The 20,806-nt window shown below is 34.3% G+C and overlaps 1 protein-coding gene across 3 annotated transcripts in view; it reads right to left on the bottom strand.

The window, feature by feature from the left end:
• Positions 1–20,806, bottom strand: part of LOC136826734 (uncharacterized) — a 91,027-nt gene that overhangs the window by 8,480 nt on the left and 61,741 nt on the right. For all 3 annotated transcript variants that reach the window (XM_067084138.1, XM_067084140.1, XM_067084139.1), the window contains exon 3: positions 4,122–4,306. In XM_067084138.1, coding sequence (XP_066940239.1) covers positions 4,122–4,306 — 185 coding nt within the window. The remainder of the gene's footprint in view (positions 1–4,121; positions 4,307–20,806) is intronic.

The following is a 20,806-nucleotide window of genomic DNA, read 5'->3' as shown; positions in this document are numbered from 1 at the left end:
TAAGGGGGAAAGATTTGAAGCAAGAAGCTGCACCACCAAAATATGAAGAGTAAGGAGAGGTTATTGTAGGAACGAACAATAGGATTCCAGTCTTACTTCCTTTCAGGAATGAGTGGTAATGATGACTCTCTGACTTCACCCTGTTTCTTACAAATCAGATCTGATGCTGTCAACACTTGATGTGTTAAAGCCACTCGGTATGCTGAAGTTGAATTAATGAATATGAAATGTAGCATACAATTTTGGTGCGTTTATACGCTACTCAGATTTTTCTATATATTAAGTTTTATTTGAATTAGAAGTACGTTTTTGTTATAAACATAGACATTATAAATTTGCTACCTGTGGTTAAGAGGAAACATCACCACAGCTTCCGACAGTTTAGTCATTACCACTCACAAGTTTAGAAGGGATTTATCAAGTCGTTTCTAGCTAGAATAACTTAAAGATAAAATCTATGCATTAGCTTCTACGAACATTAGGTTACATAGGTTAAGTTAATTGAAGAAAATCTTGTGATTTTGTATTAGAATAGTAGCGTATTACGTCGTAAATAACAAAGCATACACATCGTTATAAATAGCGCCATTTGAAATTGTTAATAAGACCATATGGCAAAATAGCACTTTTTCTAATTAACTACTTATTAAGATACATTGGCTAGCTATTGGTACGCTAAGGGTTAGCTTCACTTGTTGTTAAAGTGGGAACTGACAATGAATTCATAACTAATAATACATAAACAGATTTTGTTGTAGTGGACAACCTTAAATTGTTGTTGTGGAAAGCCAATAACTTCAGGGGACCACAAAAGGCTTGTGGTAGCTTTATGCCTCAAGATGATAAAAAAAAATGTATATGTTACTCCAACTGTCACTTGTGAAAATAACTGTTTTCCTTCAACTTGCTGCTACTTAGAATGAGACAGACAATTTAAAGGTACTTTTATTATTACAAAATAACACATGAAGTTCTGTACTAAGGCGTTTTATTACAAATATATATATATTTTTTGTTTATGCGTGGCTTTGTTTTCTGAAGATGTTATGGCTATGGCGTGTACTTGGAATTTTCAACTAATCTCTGGTTATTTGGACAGTAATGTTTTGTGCGTGCAGCTTGTAGCATTAACCAGCATTTTTTCTCTTATCAGTTAATTCAGGTCAGGTGATTCAGCGTTTTAGTTTTTTTCCCACACACACTTCGTCAAATTATGAAGCATTTATTTTAATGAAATTTTCAAATGACAAAGTCACCAGCAGTGTTGAATTTAGAGACATTTTTTTTTCACGTGACAAATGCGCACCTTGACTTAGAGCTGCTAGTACATTTCCCACAGCTATCTCTCAGAGCAAAAATAACAGTTATTTAAAGATCGAAGTTATGAACTTTCCATTGGCTGAGACGGGTGTTCCCCTTTTAACATACAAGTTGTAATATCAGCATTAATAAGTGCAGAGGCAAGGCTCTGTAACCAATAACCATATCGGTTTAATACATCTATTGTCAGACATTTTCATGTTTAATATGACCTGAAACACTTTCCTTCGATTTTATGACATCACCCTGATTCGATTCGAACGTCTTCCGAATAGCAGACATTTTAATAATCCTGAGAAGACTAAGCATTGACCAGCTTTGATGAGGGAACTCAGTTTTTTTTTTTATGCAGAATTTTGAGGTATTTTTAAGATGTGATCTTGAAATCGAGGAACTAAGTTTCAGTTCATTCTATTTCCAAAAATCTTATAACTAGATAACCATGTAGGCACACTAACACGCACAAACACACACACACCTATATATATATATATATATATATATATATATATATATATATATATATATATATATATATATGTATGTATATATATATATATATATATATATATATATATATATATATATATATATATATATATATATATATATATATATATATATATGTATGTATATAATATACATTCATGCATATGTGTGCTTGTGCTTTTCATTTTCTTACATATTTATATTAATGTATTAAAAGGCTTGCGTTAAAATAGTTAATTTTACAATCTACAATGCTTTTAATAATTTGCAGTATATTGTGAGCATCAACAATTTTGAATGTACTTACATAGTAAGCACATATCACATTTTCAGCTATAATGTTATGAGAACAGTGCTTTGCACAGTCGAGCATGGAATTTTGACTGTATCCAGATTTATAATACCTTCCGCCTCAGTTACATAAATCGAAAATGTGCTTAATTGTTTCATGCTCATAACTTCGTAAGTTTCTACAAGCAGTTGTTAATCATGACTATGGGTTACTTTGTACTCAAATAACTGGTCCTTTAATATTAAAGTTTGTTATTTTTACGAATGTAAAATTCTTGAATTTATAGTAGGCTTAAGAACTTTTAGACTCATTAAGCTATTGTTAAACATGGTGAACTAAAAGTTCTGAAGCCTCTAGGGACCCCTTATTTGAATATCTACAGTATACAGTGAAGAATTGTTTGCACATTTAAATTTTGACTGAGCAAAACTTATTCGTTATTACATTGAACACCATTTAATTGCTTAAAAGTAATTATAACATGACTATGCTCCATGTATTTATTCTTTCTGTATGACTGTTGGTTGTGAGTCACTACTCAGCGAGAGATCCAGAGGAATTTTGTATGTTATCAGGTGCCGGCAGTTTAGTAAAAGCTGACAGGAAGCTGATACCTGTATTTGCCTTTAGCATCTGATAACATCAAAAGTGCTTTTAGATCTCGTTCTCTACATCAAGCTTGCGGTAGCGTTCTGTTTGTATGCCAGCGGTGAAAAATGTGATCAGTTCACCTTGTACAGGCAAACGATGTTTCCAATGAAATCCTTCATGAAAATTAAAGGAAATTAGTTTTTTATATATATCTCAGCAATCTTTGAAATGCAAGTACTTTTTATTAAGAATCCCGCTGGCTTACTCAACTTTTGTGAGGTTGTCTTTCGTCTGGTTAGTTCTCTGTCTGAAGCAACAGCTGTTAGTTGGTTTAAATAATTCAGTTAGTAAACATGTAAAGCGTTGCTGTTAAATGATTAACAAGCAAATTTGTAATCCAAGCTTGATCTTCTACGTAAAGGTAAGCTCGAAAGTTAAATAAGGAGGTTAATCGTAAGCAAAGTGATGGATTAAATATCTTCACACTTAGTTATGCGTTGCTAATTTTTGTACGATTACATTTATTGATGAGATGATGTGGAATAGTTGATGAAACTATATACTATACATATTTAAACTTTTGTTAGTGAATATTGCTTTAAAATTCTAGGCTAATGAATATTAACTACTGCAGCAAGGATAGTTTGAGGCACTGGATTGTGGTCTAAGTTGCATGTCTTCTTCCCAGCACGATTTGTTTGACTGAATCAGTGTAGAATATGTTGTCTTCAGTTGATGGGGTTTATTTTGCTTCTTGTGTGGAATCGTTTCTCTGTCTCGAGGTTTTTATTGATGGTTGTGAGTACGTTATGTCGTACAATTATCATGTGTTCGTGTCATTCTCAAGTAAATGTAGATGTGTCAACCAGTGCCTCAAGAAGAAGGGTCGTAAAGAGGACAGAATATGGAAGATTTTACAATCTAAAGTTTTACTAAAAACTAATGTGTTAGGTTAAAATTATTACTTGAAAACAAAGTTGTACTCTACTCTAGAGAAGAAAGATTCTATGAGATTTCAAGCAATCAGAAAATATAATTTAAAGGAAATTAAATGAAAATAAAATTAGCACAAAAAGCTTCTAAGATTCTATGTTTTATTTGGGATTTTGCTAGATGAAGTTTTAATATTAATACCATTTTAAATTTATAAAGATTAAAATCAGGACTAACAGACTATATTTATCATTATTATTATTATTATATTTTATCTTTTTAAGAATTTTTTTACGGCATAAAAGGTTTGACATCTTTAACTGTAAAACATAAAGGATATCTGTTGGCAGCCATAGTCTTTCGCTTAGTTTATCACAATATCTCTCTGAAAGAACAAACTCACATTTTATCTCTTAACTGATTAGCTATACGTGATGTTTTGACATCCAAGAAAACGCACAAAGACCAGGACTTCCACACTGTTAGGCGTACTTACCGACATGCCGGATTAGAGAAATGTCCTTTGCTGAAGATAACGCCGTCGAAGGGCTGTGAAAATTCAACGTTCACTGTCATGCCGGATTTCTCGCACTGAACATCCAGGCTCGTGATCTGTGCCATGTTGGCCATCGCAGGCACCAACTCCACGTCATTCCCGAGCGATAGCTGTCCCGCAGCCACCTGTAAGAAGAAGAAGAAGAAGATAATATTAATGATTGTGTCCCGCAGCCACCTGTAAGAAGAAGAAGAAGAAGATAATATTAATGATTGTTTACCTTTGAATCAGGGGGAAAGGAGCTGCTGATTTTCAAGGTTTGTTTTTCAAAGTCAGTTTTTCCATCATCTCGGCAGAAATAAATGATGGATGATATATATTCGAATATTTCTTAGAAATACTTTAGCATAAACAAAAAGACTACAGTAAGGAGTATTAGAAGTAATGTGTGACATATCCGCAGGTTTCAAGTAATTTACATAGTAATTAGCTTTCGCTGGATGCCTCATGACTTCGTCAGAAGGTATCATTAAAGATGACATCACACTTTCTCCTTTCATTTGATAGTTCCGTCCTTTGAAAGATACGCGTTGAGGGAACTTCTCAAGTAAAAGATGTTTTACTAATACATCTCTTTCACTAACTCGGATGATTTGTATAAAGACTTAAATCGCAAATTTTCTCGTGTAAAATAGCCACCGTTGAGTAATTACGGTCATGAGGTAAATGCCATATGTGAAAACAGATGTTCTTATCATCGATCACAATATCTTGGGGATGTGTGGCCGGAAAGATAAAAGAATCTTGGCCTCCTAGCGTGTGATGGTTGTTTACTTTTAGTTTTCTGTAAAAGAAAACTATTGTCTGTCCGTCCGCACTTTTTTCTGTCCGCATTCAGTTCTTGAAACCTAAGGCTAGAGTGCTGCAAATTGGTATGTTGATCATCCAATCTCCAATCACCAAACATACCAAATTGCAGCCCTCCAGCCTCAGTGGTTTTTATTTTATTTAAGGTTAAAGTTAGCCATAATCGTTCGTCTGGCAATGATATAGGACAGGCCGCCACCGGGCCGTAGTTAATTTTCATGGGCCGCGGCTCATACAGCATTATACCGAGACCACCGAAAGATAGACTTATTTTCGGTGGCCATATACGGAAAACTCGATTGCGCCGAAGAAACTTCGGCGAAAATTTTATTTGTTTACTGATGCAAATAGATATATAAGTGAAAATATCTGTAGTATGGCGATAAACAAGAATTGCATTCGTTGTTAAAATTTAAAGCATTGTTATGGCAAAGAAATCGTAAACAGTTAAACATCAGCGATTTACAGATTCTGTTAAAAATGAAAATGCATTTTGATTTTCCTCTAATTGTTGTTGCTTATGTACTGGCCTCTCACCGTCCCCCACCTTCGCGCTGGAGCTGTAATAGAATTCAAAATCATGTTACTCACTTAAACCATGAACTACAATTGAAATCTTTCCATTTTGCATTTTTACATTTCGTGGTCATTTTAGAAAATTGATCGCAAAACTCATCAATCTTACGGCAGTCAAAGAGCAACAACGGTGAACATTATGTTAACAACATCAACAAGAGAAAAGGATTAATGGCGCCCAAGAGGATGTCGCGCAATTGGAACTTCAGAAGTTCAAGCGAAAATGCAATGCATTATTACCCTGATACTATTCTTCTTGCATTTTAATACTCCTTTATCTATTTATCAGTACTCTTATCTATTTATCTATTTATTGATTTTTTTCTTTTTTGATAAGTGGGATCTCTTCTTTCTTTATTTCACTTTACTTCCTCTCAAACCTTCCTAATGAACACCACATTCTTTGGAAGCTTGAATTTCAAGTCAGTGGCCCCTGTGGGCTAGTTCCATAGGTTTCATCTGCTGTATAATAATAATAATAATGATAATAATAATAATAACAACAATAATAATATGAAGGAAACAGACCCTTTCTTAAACAGGTCTTATTGAAAAGGGTGGCTGTGTTATGCGAATTTATCCTGTAAAAGGTAAATTCGCATAATACAACCATCCTTTTCAATAATAATAATAATAATAATAATAATAATAATAATAATAATAATAATAATAATAATAATAATAATAATTTTTCAAGTCATAGGCCTGTTAAAATACCATATGATCGTGAGGCTTTCAACCACTCGTGTAGTATCTTGAGCCATATGTTGCTGGAAAAACACATTTAATTATTATGTTACGCTTTGGCCCTTCAAGGGTTAATCATGTGCTTGGCTAATTTATTGTCAGGATTACGGCACCGCTTCCTTTCATGGCTTGGCTCAGCGTAACAGGTGATCTTGTTTTATGAACTGTAAAAACGTTGGACCATATAGGCCTGGTATACAGGGGGTCACTATAGGTTCACGGTATTGCAAATAAAAGGCTTTTATTTTTCCTAATATTTCAGTGAGTTTGCCATCGTCAGTATCTGTCATTCAGCTGTTCAGGATAGTACCTTGTTTGTTCGGACGAAAGATCAGACACAACAACGCTCTTGAAAACCATTTAAAAGTTCAGACTATGAACTGATTAGCGTAGGGTTAGCTAACTTTCAAAATTTCGAAGCCTTGCTTAGATCGCGTTTTTGCATCTGCAACATCTGACACCACTCTGCCTGAGTTGTATTTTTTTTCCCCCATGCCCATTCGTTCCACCTCGGTACCCAGGGATTAAATGGTGCTACCAAACAGTAGCGTAAGCTTTGTGTCAAATTGAACTGGTGCTTAGAGGAAGGTTAAGAAAATAATAAAAAAATAGTATAATTTGGCATTGAGCAGCTTGCCCTCTTGCCTCACTCTTTCACCATAGGTCACTGCAACACCAAGTGTTTGACACAACCTGCCATGATCAGACTTTTTGTAGACCTACATAGATCTTCATACATTTACTTCCTTCTTAGGCTTAAACTCTATTATTCTTATTTCAAATTTTATCTGAAGCTGTGGAAAACTATAAATTGATATTATCTCACAAAGGAGTTATTTCCTATGATACCCCTTGACTACTTCAAGAACTTCCTTGGTTCTAAGTAAGTAAACCTGTTGTTTACTTTTACCAGCCAGTGTCCTTTGATTCGCCAACTTTTCCAAAACGGCACATTTTTACGGTCATCATTACAAAGCCCTCGGTGCCCCCTCAGTTCCTCAAGTCAGGCAGAACTGGTTAGTGTTGCCTCTTTATCCCCACGACCATTAGCGCAAGTAGAGCTGATGCCCTTTCACCCATGCACAGGTCTAAGCGAACTAACCTTCGTTCCGCTTGGTTGCTGAACAGTAGCCGCTACAGTTAAACGAAGAAGGTCAATGAAGTGTATGAAACAGACCACACCCAGGTATATTAATCATTGTGGTCCTTTGGCGGGGATATATAATACCATATTCGCTAATTAAAGCGCCTCTGAAAATAGTGTTGGTGGATCACGCCGTGAATTTATGATGCTCTCTCCATCAAAGGAGTTGCGAAGAATTGGTGACAAAATGCTCCACCACTGGAAATGTGATTTGTCATTTCTTGATGGTATTTTGCATTTCATTTTAATAAGAAAAAGCTTTTATGTGTCTTTCATGGATTCATTATGCTAAGGAAAAAATAGGGTCAGATATCATTTTGTTCATTGTGCTTTCCAAAAATCATTCGCGTTCTGGATGGCATTCCCTAATGAATCCCTCGCCTCCTGTTTTGAAATTAGCGAGTTTCGAGTTCTTCTCCATCAGGTCGTATTATTCTCTTCTACGCAAGAGATCTCTGATTATTTCAATGGATCGCCAGATCACTTTGAGAATTAAGTCATTCATCATTTGCATAGTTAATTGCATATTTTCTTATATGCAGCCTTTGTGTAATATCAAATAATTGCTTATTAATAGGAAGAAACCATATGGTGTGTATATATTTCTTGATTTTCTATCCCATGTTGGACGTCAGCAATTAAATACCGAAAGCGCTTACAAGATATTAATTTCTTTATCTTCATATAAGATTCACAACGAAATAAAGATAGAATTTTTACATTCTTTAATTTGTTTATTTCAATAGATACTACACTGTTCATTGCATTAAGATTCACGAGGTCTATTTTTACTTACAGTGAACTAAAGATTTAAGTTTGATGCAAAACACGGACTTGGTGACCTTTTGAGAGAGAGAGAGAGAGAGAGAGAGAGAGAGAGAGAGAGAGAGAGAGAGAGAGAGAGAGAGAGAGAGAATGAATGAATCTGAATGTAATGAAATGGCAACCGAACATAAAAATTGTGATAAATATTTACTTCACGAGAAAATGCCAAGTGAAATTATCGTGGATCGCTTGACGCTTTGACCTGAAGCGCAGCCGATGTAACTCCTTAAGAGGAGACAACGCCCTCTTTTTAAGGAACTACCCCGTTATAAGCAACCAGCAGGCCGATAATCACGACCCCTTAACCCCATTAGCCGATGATCTCAAGGAACATTAACCCAGTGCACCTCCATATCGCCACCTGTCCATCACTTTTCCGGCTCGTCGGTGCCTCGTGTGAAAGTAGTGATCAGGTGAAGTAATCAATGGGTTGTTTAGTATACGCGAAAAAACTGGAGAGAGAAAAAATGTCAAAACGGTAAAGAAGTGAGAGGTAAAAATAGTAAGTAAAAGTGAGGAGGGGGAAGGGGTAATGTCAGCCGCGCAACTTAAGTTTGTTTCATAAAACTATATTTTTTCTCATTCAGAGAAATAGAATAAGAATTTTATTATTCTTATTTCCAGTTTTATCTGAGGTTGTGTAAAACTATAGATGAATAAGAATTTTTTTTAATAAGGGAAAATAATGAAAACTTGAAAGCGAAAGCAACCGATAAAGAAAAATAAAATTGTTTCATGAACCTTATGTACTGGGAATGATAGAGCACTGAAAATGATTAGGCTTAGAATAAAGAATCAGTGATTCTTTTGTAACTTTCTTGATAATAATAGCTCGTATGAACCTAAAAAGGAAGACCATATTCTTCTTGTGGAGAGAGAGAGAGAAAAAAAACTGATCTTGTTACTTACGCTTCAAGTAGGCAAACAGGTAAGAGATTTTGTGTGCCTCTTTTATAGTACACTTTATGGCTGATCTTTGATCACCTCTCTCTCTCTCTCTCTCTCTCTCTCTCTCTCTCTCTCTCTCTCTCTCTCTCTCTCTCTCTCTCTCTCAAATCCTAGAGGTCAAGTTTTTATATGTTCTCAGCTGCTGCTGTAATAAATTATACAATACTAGTCCGGGACGAGTTTAATGTGATGTAACTCAAAAAAAAATTAAAAAACAAACTTACGAAACGAAATTGGAAGCGGTGAGAGAGAGAGAGAGAGAGAGAGAGAGAGAGAGAGAGAGAGAGAGAGAGAGAGAGAGAGAGAGAGAGAGAGAGAAATTGAAAGTGTAAGCGAGAAAAAATAATCTTGAAAAAATGGACACAAAAGTGATTTATATTTTACAATAATATTCTGTACAATCAAGTCCAAAAAGGTCTTAGAAGAACTTTAGAAAGAAGGAATATGCCATATGTAGGGCATGAATGGTCAATTATCTGATCTGATATGAAAATATATTTTCTTTTTTCAATTGATGAATAACACGGATAAAAGAGAATTATATTTGTCTACATTTAATGATGGTCTTAAAAAGAGGTAACTTGCAGTGAAAATAATCTCTCTCTCTCTCTCTCTCTCTCTCTCTCTCTCTCTCTGCGTGTGTACGTGTGTGTGTGTATGTATATATACAGTATATATATAATTTTACATAAACACATATTTATGCATATATATAATAATACACACACACTATATTTATATGTATATATATATATATATAAAATATATATATATATATATATATATATATATATATATATATATATATATATAGAGAGAGAGAGAGAGAGAGAGAGAGAGAGAGAGAGAGAGAGAGAGAGAGAGAGAGAGAGAAATCGTCCAAGTTGGTGATTCAAATACTAAAGTAAGTAGTGATCCCCGTTACTTTTAGCTCGTATTTTTATTACTTGAGCTCCTTTTTAAGAATGAATATCTTATAAAAGTGAAACTTCAAGGGAGTTATTAACTTCGCTTTATTTAGTAAAAACCGCATGCGAAACCATTTCGGAAACCACAGCAATGCCTTCATGATGGTCAAGTTTACCCCTTAACGCATTCATATGCGCAGATGATCGGAGGTAAAAGTGAACATCTGCGTTTGGCGTGTTAATATGTTTACATGCAGTTCTTGTCCTCCCAAATTTGAATAATTTTTCATTATTCTTTCTTACGGACGCTGCTCTAGAGAAGTGAACATGCAGTAATATTCTGATTATTAAATTGTCAGTTCTGAACACAGTTGTTGCTCACATCAAGTTAAATGCTTGGTGCCCAAGAAGAATCCCATATTGTTTTCTGGATTTGAATGATTAAAAAAGAAATAATCGAATGGAGAGTAGAGGATGCAATAGATAAAATTTAGATTTACGGAACGAAAAGAAAAAAAAAAAAAAAAAAAACGCCAAAGGGAAAACAAAGTTTAAAGATCAAAAAGTTTTAAACTTTGGAATATTCTTAAAAAATGAATGAAAATAAAATAACTAAATTCTTTAAAAATTGCGCTAATGTAAACAAAAGATTTTCACTTGAATTTCCAGTGTCACTCATCATTATAAAAACTTCGCAGGTTTTTGCGTGCCTTAATGGGAATATATCTTTCCGGAAAACTTTACTTACTTAAAAGACATACCGTTGTCTAGAGTTCAGAATATAACGAGAATGAACAATGGTGGCGCTGCTACACTTTTAGTTCCTTTTCAGACACATCGCGATGATGTCAATTAAAATCTTCAAAATGTCTGCTGTTTGATTAGTTCTACAATTAGGATGGGACGAATAAGGTACCTGAATTCTTGTTAAGCTCAGGCATCCATGTGTGTATATATATATGTACATGTGTGTATATATATATATATATATATATATATATGTATATATGTATATATATATATATATATATATATATATATATATATATATATATATATGTGTGTGTGTGTGTGTGTGTGTGTGTGTGTGTGTGTGTGTGTGTGTGTGTGTGTGTGTGTACATATGGAGAGAGAGAGAGAGAGAGGTTTTACAAGAACTTTTACTCTTATGCTGCCATATGTACATGCCTGAGAGACAGGTAGGACAAGGTAGCTGTCAGACCACCTCTCCTGACAATATCACCAAGAATTATGTTCTCTCTCTCTCTCTCTCTCTCTCTCTCTCTCTCTCTCTCTCTCTCTCTCTCTCTCTCTCTCTCTCTCTCTCCTTGAAGCCTCTGCAATACCCCTTCTTCCCGTCTATTTCAAGTCTATGGAAAAACTTTCACCATTTCGCTTATTGTGATTTGATTGTTTATTAAGACAATAATAGCCGTCACAAATTTTGTTTTATAAGCACTAAACGTCGCAGTGGGCATATTATCTTGTATTGCGCTGGAAGAACATCGTACGTTCATTCTTTATTCTGTTTAGTGTCTCATACAGTGGAAGGTGAAAGAACTTTATGATGGTCAAAGGAAAGTTCTTGGACAAGTTAAGAACTTACGATTAAACTTCTGAGAAGAACCAGTTACAGTCACAGGCACATCACTATTCAGCTCGGTCGCAAGTCTTAAGTACTGCAGAAAGTAGACCAGTATTCTCTCTCTCTCTCTCTCTCTCTCTCTCTCTCTCTCTCTCTCTCTCTCTCTCTCTCTCTCTCTCGGAACGCCTTCCGTGTGTACTACCTCTTTTTAGTTTTGCTTGTGGAGAAGTGCCTGCTTCCAAAATAGCAACTGAATGATGGGTTGCTGAAAATGTTGTCAAATTAGGCATCTTTTTGCCACTGGGGTTTTGATTTCCTTGTGCTACTTTTCACTTTCTAAAATTTGCATATTCATTGAATTTAGGAAATTGCAAATTTCACAGAGTTTGAAAGCGAAGCAATCTCCTGAGAGTTATTGGTTTGTGTGTATATATATACATATATATATGTATATATTGTATGTGTATATATATATATATGAGTATGTATGTATATATTTTGAGTAATATAAAAGGAAGTAAAAAAAAAAAACAACCGAAAGATTTTTTCAGGAGCTACAAGTGAAGGGAAGACAAGTGTAGACAGTTCATCGTAACAGTAGGGGGTGAAAAAGAAGTTTGAATACTGTTCGTTGAACGTACGAGAGATTAGACGCCTATCAGGTAAAAGCAATTCTCTTCCGGCTGTTTTATGTGCGTGCCTATTACTTCGGCGTGTGCAAAAGTGGTTGGACTTCAAATTACTCTCTGTGCATATGAGCAGTTACTGGAGAAAGAAGCGTTGAACTCTGAAGGAGAGAAACGGTCTTGTTCATGAAGTGTCACACTTTTCTTTTGCGTTAAAATATGGTTGGCATTTCCGCCAAAAATGGGTCTTCTCTGGAGATCTGAAGAGAGTAATAAATGAGTTTTCCATGAATTTTTATTAATATTCAACACACACAAACAAAAACAATAATGAACACACATATATGTACAGTATATATATACATGTGTGTGTATTATACACACACATGTATATGTATGTGTGTATTATATACATACACACACATATATGTATATATATATATATGTGCGTGTGTGTGTATACTATATATACAGTATATACGAACAACTAATTAGTTTGAGAGTGTAGGATCATTCAGGAAAGTGCTTTCCTGAGGGAGAAAAGACGATGATTATTATGAAAAATAATTTGCAGATTGCGTAATATATATTCTCTGATAATCTTTTAATGCACAATAGATTAAAATGGTGTTGAGAGAGAGAGAGAGAGAGAGAGAGAGAGAGAGAGAGAGAGAGAGAGAGAGAGAGAGAGAGAGAGAGAGAGAGAGAGAGAAATATCTGTATCTTCCTTGCAGCGGATGATTTTTTGTGCAAAAAAATAAAACTTATGAAAATGGCCTTACTCCTACTCGAGGTATACCTTGACAATATCTATTAAAAAACATAAATGCACGTATGTTCCACAGCAGGTAAGAATTGCATCATTTCTTACGTCATTGCGCCTTCCAAAAGGAAAGCATATCAGGTCTTACAATTCTAGACCTCTCTGACCTGCATATTGGCACTTTCTAAACTGCAGTTCCTTAAAGAAATGAGGTTCAGATTAAGTCAGTCTTCTGAAGTTCTTTATCTTGGGTTTTACGTCACGATTTGTATGTTATAAAGCATCTTCTGAGATATGTCCTGAGATAAGTTTGCATATATATAATATACGGTATATATATATGTATGTATATATATATATATATATATATATATATATATATAATATATATATATATATATATATATATATTATATATATATATATATGTATATATATATATATATATATATATATAGATATATATATATATATATATATATATATATATATATATATAATATGTAAATAGAGTGTGTAAAATTTAAAAATACACACACACACATATATATATGTATATATATATATATATAATTTATGTGAGTGTCTTTAAAACACACACACACTATATATTATATAAATAATATATATATATGTGTGTGTGTGTGTGTGTCTTTAAATTATATATAAATAATATATATATATATATATATATATATATATATATATATATATATATATATATATATATATATATAATGTCTTATTTATTCAAAAGTCATACGAACAGTAGGATTTAATTTCAACTACAACTAGTCGTATTTGATTGTAAGGTTATACATTGATACATTGATGGAAACAATTAGCTAATAGAATGGCTAAATGAATTAGTGAGACAGCGGTCAATAGTCACCCCGCAAAATAGGTTGAAAAGAAACATCCAAATGTGTGAGGCGAATTAATGAGAAAATCGAGTAATATTCACGACTTTTCATAGCGTAATCTCCTTCCAGTATAAATACTTATATTGTATTTGTTCCATTGTGAAAATAAGATAAAAGACAGTCCATACTACAAGGAACAGTTTATAAATCTTAGAAACATAAAGGCAGGTGTGAGAGAAAAGGAATCTTTTATAGTGAAGAGAGAGAGAGAGAGAGAGAGAGAGAGAGAGAGAGAGAGAGAGAGAGAGAGAGAGAGAGAGAGAGTAAATATTCAGTGAATAAAGGTGGGTGACACAAAGCTACAGTCATTCCTTAGCTACTAACATAAAGGCTGACTCGACTACTAGTTGGGAGATGTCTTCCTCTAGTGTTTATTAAAGGTTACCTTCTACTCAGTGACTCTTCTGTTTGGGGTTGGTTGTTTGTTCATCATTTGTTTCTAGTTTCCTAACTTTGGCTTTCAAAGAAAAGTTCTTTCTGCATTATTTGTGATTTTTAGACAGTTTTTGTGTTCTGACTTACTTTAATAATGAGAGGTAATTTAGTTTTTTCACATCTTTATATCGCTGTCAAACCAAATTACCATTGAGGTGAGAGTAATTCATTACGCTGTTAAGGAGAATGACATCCACATGTCACCTTTCTGTTTATTGTGTAGATAAGAACACTTGTTAACTTTGCTGCATGACAGTGGCCTATAGGGAGAAATCGGGGACGATTCAGATTTTCCAGTTGACCATTGTTCATTTGCAATCTGAAGAGCGAACCAACAAGAGTTGCTTTCATATAACTCTGATGTTATAAAGAAGGAATGATATTCCTGCTGTTCAAAATCGGAAAATGTGTGACGAACGTATACGAAAAATAATTGTGTAATACATTTTGATTTAAAGTATTTTAACAATAACATATACAAACTACGCGAAATCGTTAATCGGTAACAGATAAACATTGTTATATCAGTATACACACGCACACACACACATATATATGTGTGTGTGTGTGTGTGTGGTGTTTGGGTGTTTGTGTGCGTGTGTATAAGGAATTTCATGGACTTTATGATTCTGTAATCATATATTTCTAAGTGAGTTTTATATTTTTTACTTAAGCTCATTTGGTTTCCTTATTTTATATATATAAAACATTCCGGTTTAAAATGTCACGTTCTGTAGCAGAACAATATACCTTTCATATTCAAAGACGAATATAGCCGGAAGTAAGAGAACAATAGTTCATTTATACATTTTATTTACGAAGGCATGCATTCTTAATGCACATTCTCATTTATAACCTTTGAAGAAAAAAAAAAAATTTTTTCCCATCCTGTGTTTATGAACACCTTCTAGTATTTTCACTAAAACCAGTTTTGTTTTATGACCTATTATCCACGGAGATCTTCCCCATTATTCTCATAATATTCCACCAATCCCTCATCCTAAATAACTTTTTCCATTTGGGGTCAGTAAATTGTTTAAAGAGAACCAGCCAGTATGGCTTGCAGTATATTACCCTTTCACTTTTAATAAATGCTGATAATCTTGAGTGGGAAAGTATTTCACAACTCTGTTGCAGTCTTCCATTTGCTTTTTTTTTGTAATTTCCTATGTTTATCTTGTTCTCCGTGACTTTCTTTGTTCCGTGTTTTATAAAAATAATTTTTCAATTGAATTTAAGACTTTCTATGAATTGTTTTCAAACATATGATCGGATTTCTAATTTTCCACGGCGTGAGTACCTCAGTGAAAGAGAATACTTGCTTATTCTCCTAATATATTATTCGTGCTTCTAATAATAATGATTTTTCTCGCTTGTATGTGTGGATCATGTTTTTTCTGATCGCCCTACACTACCTCCTCAGATTTTTTTTAACAGTCACCACCTAGAGTGGGGCATCATTTCTGTCCGATTTAAATAAACCTCAGCGACTGCCTATTATCATAAGCAGGACAGTCACATAGCATGATGATATCTACATGCACATACACGCGTATATATAACGCCACCTATATCATGCAAAGCACATCGCTATTTTATTTTGACCAAACAGAGTTGTTTGTTTTATCTGAGTGTCTTATGGAACCTCTCAGGTATTAGTTTTCGGGTAGTAATTATAAATTCTTATTAATGATAAGCCAGTATTTGAAGTGACAAAGAAGACCAAGATATTCACAAATGAAAGAAGACAGGTTCATAGTCCCCGCCTGTAAGTAGGAAGTATGATTACACGAGTAAGCTGTTTTATAACAAAAAAAAAAAAAATTATTAACGTCAAGAGTTGAAAATGATTCACTTTCTTGTTCTCAAGTATATCTTAAAGATTCACCGGAATTTAATGATTAACAGATGGGCGATTTCATATCTCACGTCGAAATTTAATAAAATATTTTATGATTAAACACTTATAGTATAGCCATGTTTCCCTATTCATACGAAATATTAAGGTCGTCAGAGTCTTACTGAAGTGAATCAGTAAAAGAAAAAAATAAAAGGAAAAAATATATATAGTTTTAGAGATCAATTGACACGAATTGCATATTTAATACTTGCCTTAGAAAAGGATACACAGACTATTTCAAAGCCAACAAAATGGTGTTGTACGAGAGAGAGAGAGAGAGAGAGAGAGAGAGAGAGAGAGAGAGAGAGAGAGAGAGAGAGAGAGAGAGAGAGTTGTACTTACGGGTTTTGTGTCTTACATAATCCTCCAAAACACCAGTTTGCCCTTACCTGCAAAGAGGAAAATAAACTACATTAGGAAACTCCTTCACGGCACATGATACAGACAGAGAAATATTAATTAGTTTCATTGATCGTAAAACAAGGTCACAGAGGCTAGATTTTAAAGAGAGTCCATTCATAAAAAGCTTTACGATCTCTTAGGGAAGAAAGAAAACTCACGAAATATGTTAATCACAAGTTGTGTACATAAAGTGGACAGTAAAACCAAATATGGGAGAATCGTATAACGAGTAGAAATGGGAGAGGGTAAATGGAACTGTCTTTTAGAGACGTTAGGACGTACGTACAGTCGCCTTTTTCATGTGTTTTTGGAAGTGGAATTCTCTCTCTCTCTCTCTCTCTCTCTCTCTCTCTCTCTCTCCATACATACATATATAAATTCATACATACATACGTACACACATATATAGGATGATCTCATTTATACTGTGTATATATATATATATATATATATATATATATATATATATATATATATATATATATATATATATATATATATATATATCAGAGGTTATCCTACATACAAACGTTGTACTTCTCTGAAGTATGTGTGAATATGCTTTAAGCTTAATGAACGAGGATAGATAGTGAATTTTTATAAATTCCCCAGTAGACACCCACTGCCATATGTTTATCCTTTTGAATGACATACTTCATAAACTACATTCTTTTGCAAAAAATATAACAAATGATCAAGGGATACTAATGCAGAGAAAATACTTTTTCACCGAAACTCGTACCATTCTCACAGTCTAGTCTCTGTGAAATTGTACATCCCTCGTGTATACTGTAGTATTTTGAAAGTTCTTTCCCCGTAAAAATGGCCACCCCAAATGATACACTCACTAACAAATCCGTCCTTGGCTCTTTGCCATTATGGTTTTGCGGTTCCAAGAAAAAGTGATAGGAAGGGCCCGCTTATTGCGGAGCTTGACATGGTTCCTGTTTTTGCCTTCTTTTAGTTACCTTTTTACCTGGGTTTTCTTTTTTTTTTTTTTTTATTTTTTTTTTTGCAAGTTTGCAGGAAATTATGCTGTGTAGGTCATCAGTTTATCTGTGGAAGTTGTGCACGGGTCACATAGATCATTCGGTATTGTTTACAAAATTAGATCTTGAGAAGAACCTTTATGAGCGGTTTATGCTACATATGAGCAGTTTCATGAATAACTGTCATATATTTACTTTTTTGTATTGGAAGCGCATTCACTAGAAAATTTGAATGATGAATCTGACCACTGATTTATACTTTGCGAAATTATATATGCTTATTATTAGTGGACATTATGCACAAACACATCCAAGCCCGCGAATACCCGGCCCGTAGTCCAGTAGTCCCAGGTTCGGTGTAGGTCAGCTCTTCGTTGGGAGAGTCGGTAGAGCTGTGGACTGGCACTCGCCAGGCCCGAGTTCGAGTCTCCGACCGGCTGATGAAGAGTTAGAGGAATTCATTTCTGTTGATAGAAATTCATTTCTCGCTATAATGTGTGGTTCGGATTCCACAATAAGCTGTAGGTCCCGTTGCTAAGTAGCCAATTGGTTCTTAGCCACGTAAAATAAGTCTAATCCTTCGGGCCAGCACTAGGAGAGCTGTTAATCAGCTCAGTGGTGTGGCAAAACTAAGGTACACTTAACTTTTCGCAGTAGGTCGTGCTACCACAATTCAGGCACGTTCCTTTAAATCGCATTGTGCTCGGTTGACCTAAGCAATGAATTAGGTACCTAGTAATTAGTATACTATGGTAGATTTCCTTCAATATTGGGGAAGGGCATAGGATTTGTAGCCTTATCACAGAAGACTTGCTTCGAACCGGAACCCCAACGCTTTCTAGAGCCACCCTCTGTAATGCGAAAGGTGTAGTGTCGTATGTATATATATATATATATATATATATATATATATATATATATATATATATATATATATATATATATATATATATATATATATATATATATATATATATATATATATATATATATATATATATATATATATATATGTATGTATGTATGTATGTATATGTATATATATGTATACATATACTTATATGTATATGTAGGCTATATATATACATATGTGTGTGTGTAAAAGTACATTTTAACCACCCTCTTTCGTCAAAAAAAGCAGGCTTTTGATAACGCGTTGCTTATTCGTAAGGGCAACCAGTTGCCTTTGTCGACAGAAGACACCCCCAACAAAAGCTTCGTCACATTCGTTCTGCGGGGGTTGTGTAAGGAATAGCCGCCGGGCTCACCGAATAGAGCTTATTGATTTAGAAGAAAGCAAGTGAAAGATGAAAAATGAAAAACAGAAAGAGATACGATAGTTGGGCAAGCCTACTTGCCAGTTGTGTTACCACCAAGCTCTTTGTTTCTTCAGCACCCAACATCGACAACAAAAGGCAAGGCAGGAGTCTCCCAGATACAATGACTCGTGAGGGATGAGTACATCCCCACGATGCAGGGATTCCTTAATCCGCCTCTCGACGAAAGGAAGAAAGGAAGAAGAAAGGAAGAACCAGCCTTATTATGCAATGACGCCTGAGCAACCGCATTCACCTTATTCCGCTCGGCCACTACAACTTCACCCTTCCCTCACCTCATTTCTCCACCCATCTCTCCCAGTCTCGACTTAGGGACCCAACTTACTCTGCTCAGCGATAAATAACCCATTTCTGGGAAGGTATACCCGAGAGGCCTTGCCTACGTGCCCACGTGGAGGCCTTTGTGAGAGAACGTGTTAAGATTTTGTAAGCTTTGCTCGTTAACGATTTACCACAGGTAAGAATGAATGGTTAACGCGTGTAGAATTAACGTTATTCGAGTGATGGTAACGGCAGTTTATGTTGTAAAGGCATTATGTGGGAGGAATATTATTAAGGATTCGACATTTGATAGAGATAGATCTTTCAAGTTCAGGAGAATTATTATATAAGCAGTTTCAGGAAATAAATAACGACAATTCCATCTGATGTGGTAAGTGTTTAGGAAGCCGTCGCGCAATGGGGTGAAGTTATAAATTTTTGCGTTAAAAACATGAGATGTAATAAGGGTTTCAGGAAGTTTAATGTATATAAATATATATATATATATATATATATATATATATATATATATATATATATATATATATATATATATATACATATATATATATATATATATATATATATATATATATACATACATATATACACACACATATATATATATATATATATATATATATATATATATATATATATATATATATATATATATATATATGTATATATATATAAAGCTTTGCTGAGTTACACAGGTGTATGGAGTTGGGAGAATGTTAACAGACAGACAGTGAGAATGAAGCTGTCTCAAAAAAAGAAGTGAGAGGAGAGAAGGATGTATAAATGCAGCAACAGGCTAAAAGAGGAATAATGTTTGATAACATGAAAAAAAAGATATGGAAGTCAGAGTAACTGAAAAGACTACACAGAAAGCAACACCCTAAAAATAAGTAAGGGTAAGAAAGAGAAGACTTATCGTGAGTGTAGTGAACAGCATTTTTAAAGAGAGAGAGAAAAAAACGTGTAAATAAGGGGAAATAAATGAAAACTTTGTTGCATGTGGATTTTTACAATCAGTGCCAATACCTTATTAAGGGAAAGCTACGATTTCACGATATCCTTATAGGTTGAAACTAAATTTACTCTTACAAATATTCTTTAAGAAGATGCAGATGTTAGCGGCAAAATAAATTATTCTTATTTGCATGTTGCATTATTGACACATGTTTGTTGGGCTAGTGCCAAAGGACATGACTTGGCGGCCCATCCGCCTTCGCAGAATAAAAAAAAAAAAAAAGTTTCCTTTCACGCTTTGAGAGGTGTATCGTAGAGGCGTTGCCTTCGTTTCAGTACAGATCGGAATAAAGCAGAAACAGGTTCATATCTTCGACTAACCTGAAGGATATTGGCAGCTCTTTGTCAGTACTGCCGACACAGAGGTTCTCTACAGGAAAGCCTTGTCTTCTTCTAATGCTAACACACACACAC

Source organism: Macrobrachium rosenbergii, chromosome 41, assembly GCF_040412425.1.
Source record: "Macrobrachium rosenbergii isolate ZJJX-2024 chromosome 41, ASM4041242v1, whole genome shotgun sequence".
Taxonomy (NCBI): Eukaryota; Metazoa; Arthropoda; class Malacostraca; order Decapoda; family Palaemonidae; genus Macrobrachium; species Macrobrachium rosenbergii.
Note: the sequence above shows the minus strand (reverse complement) of the source record. Positions and strands in the feature narration are given on the sequence as shown.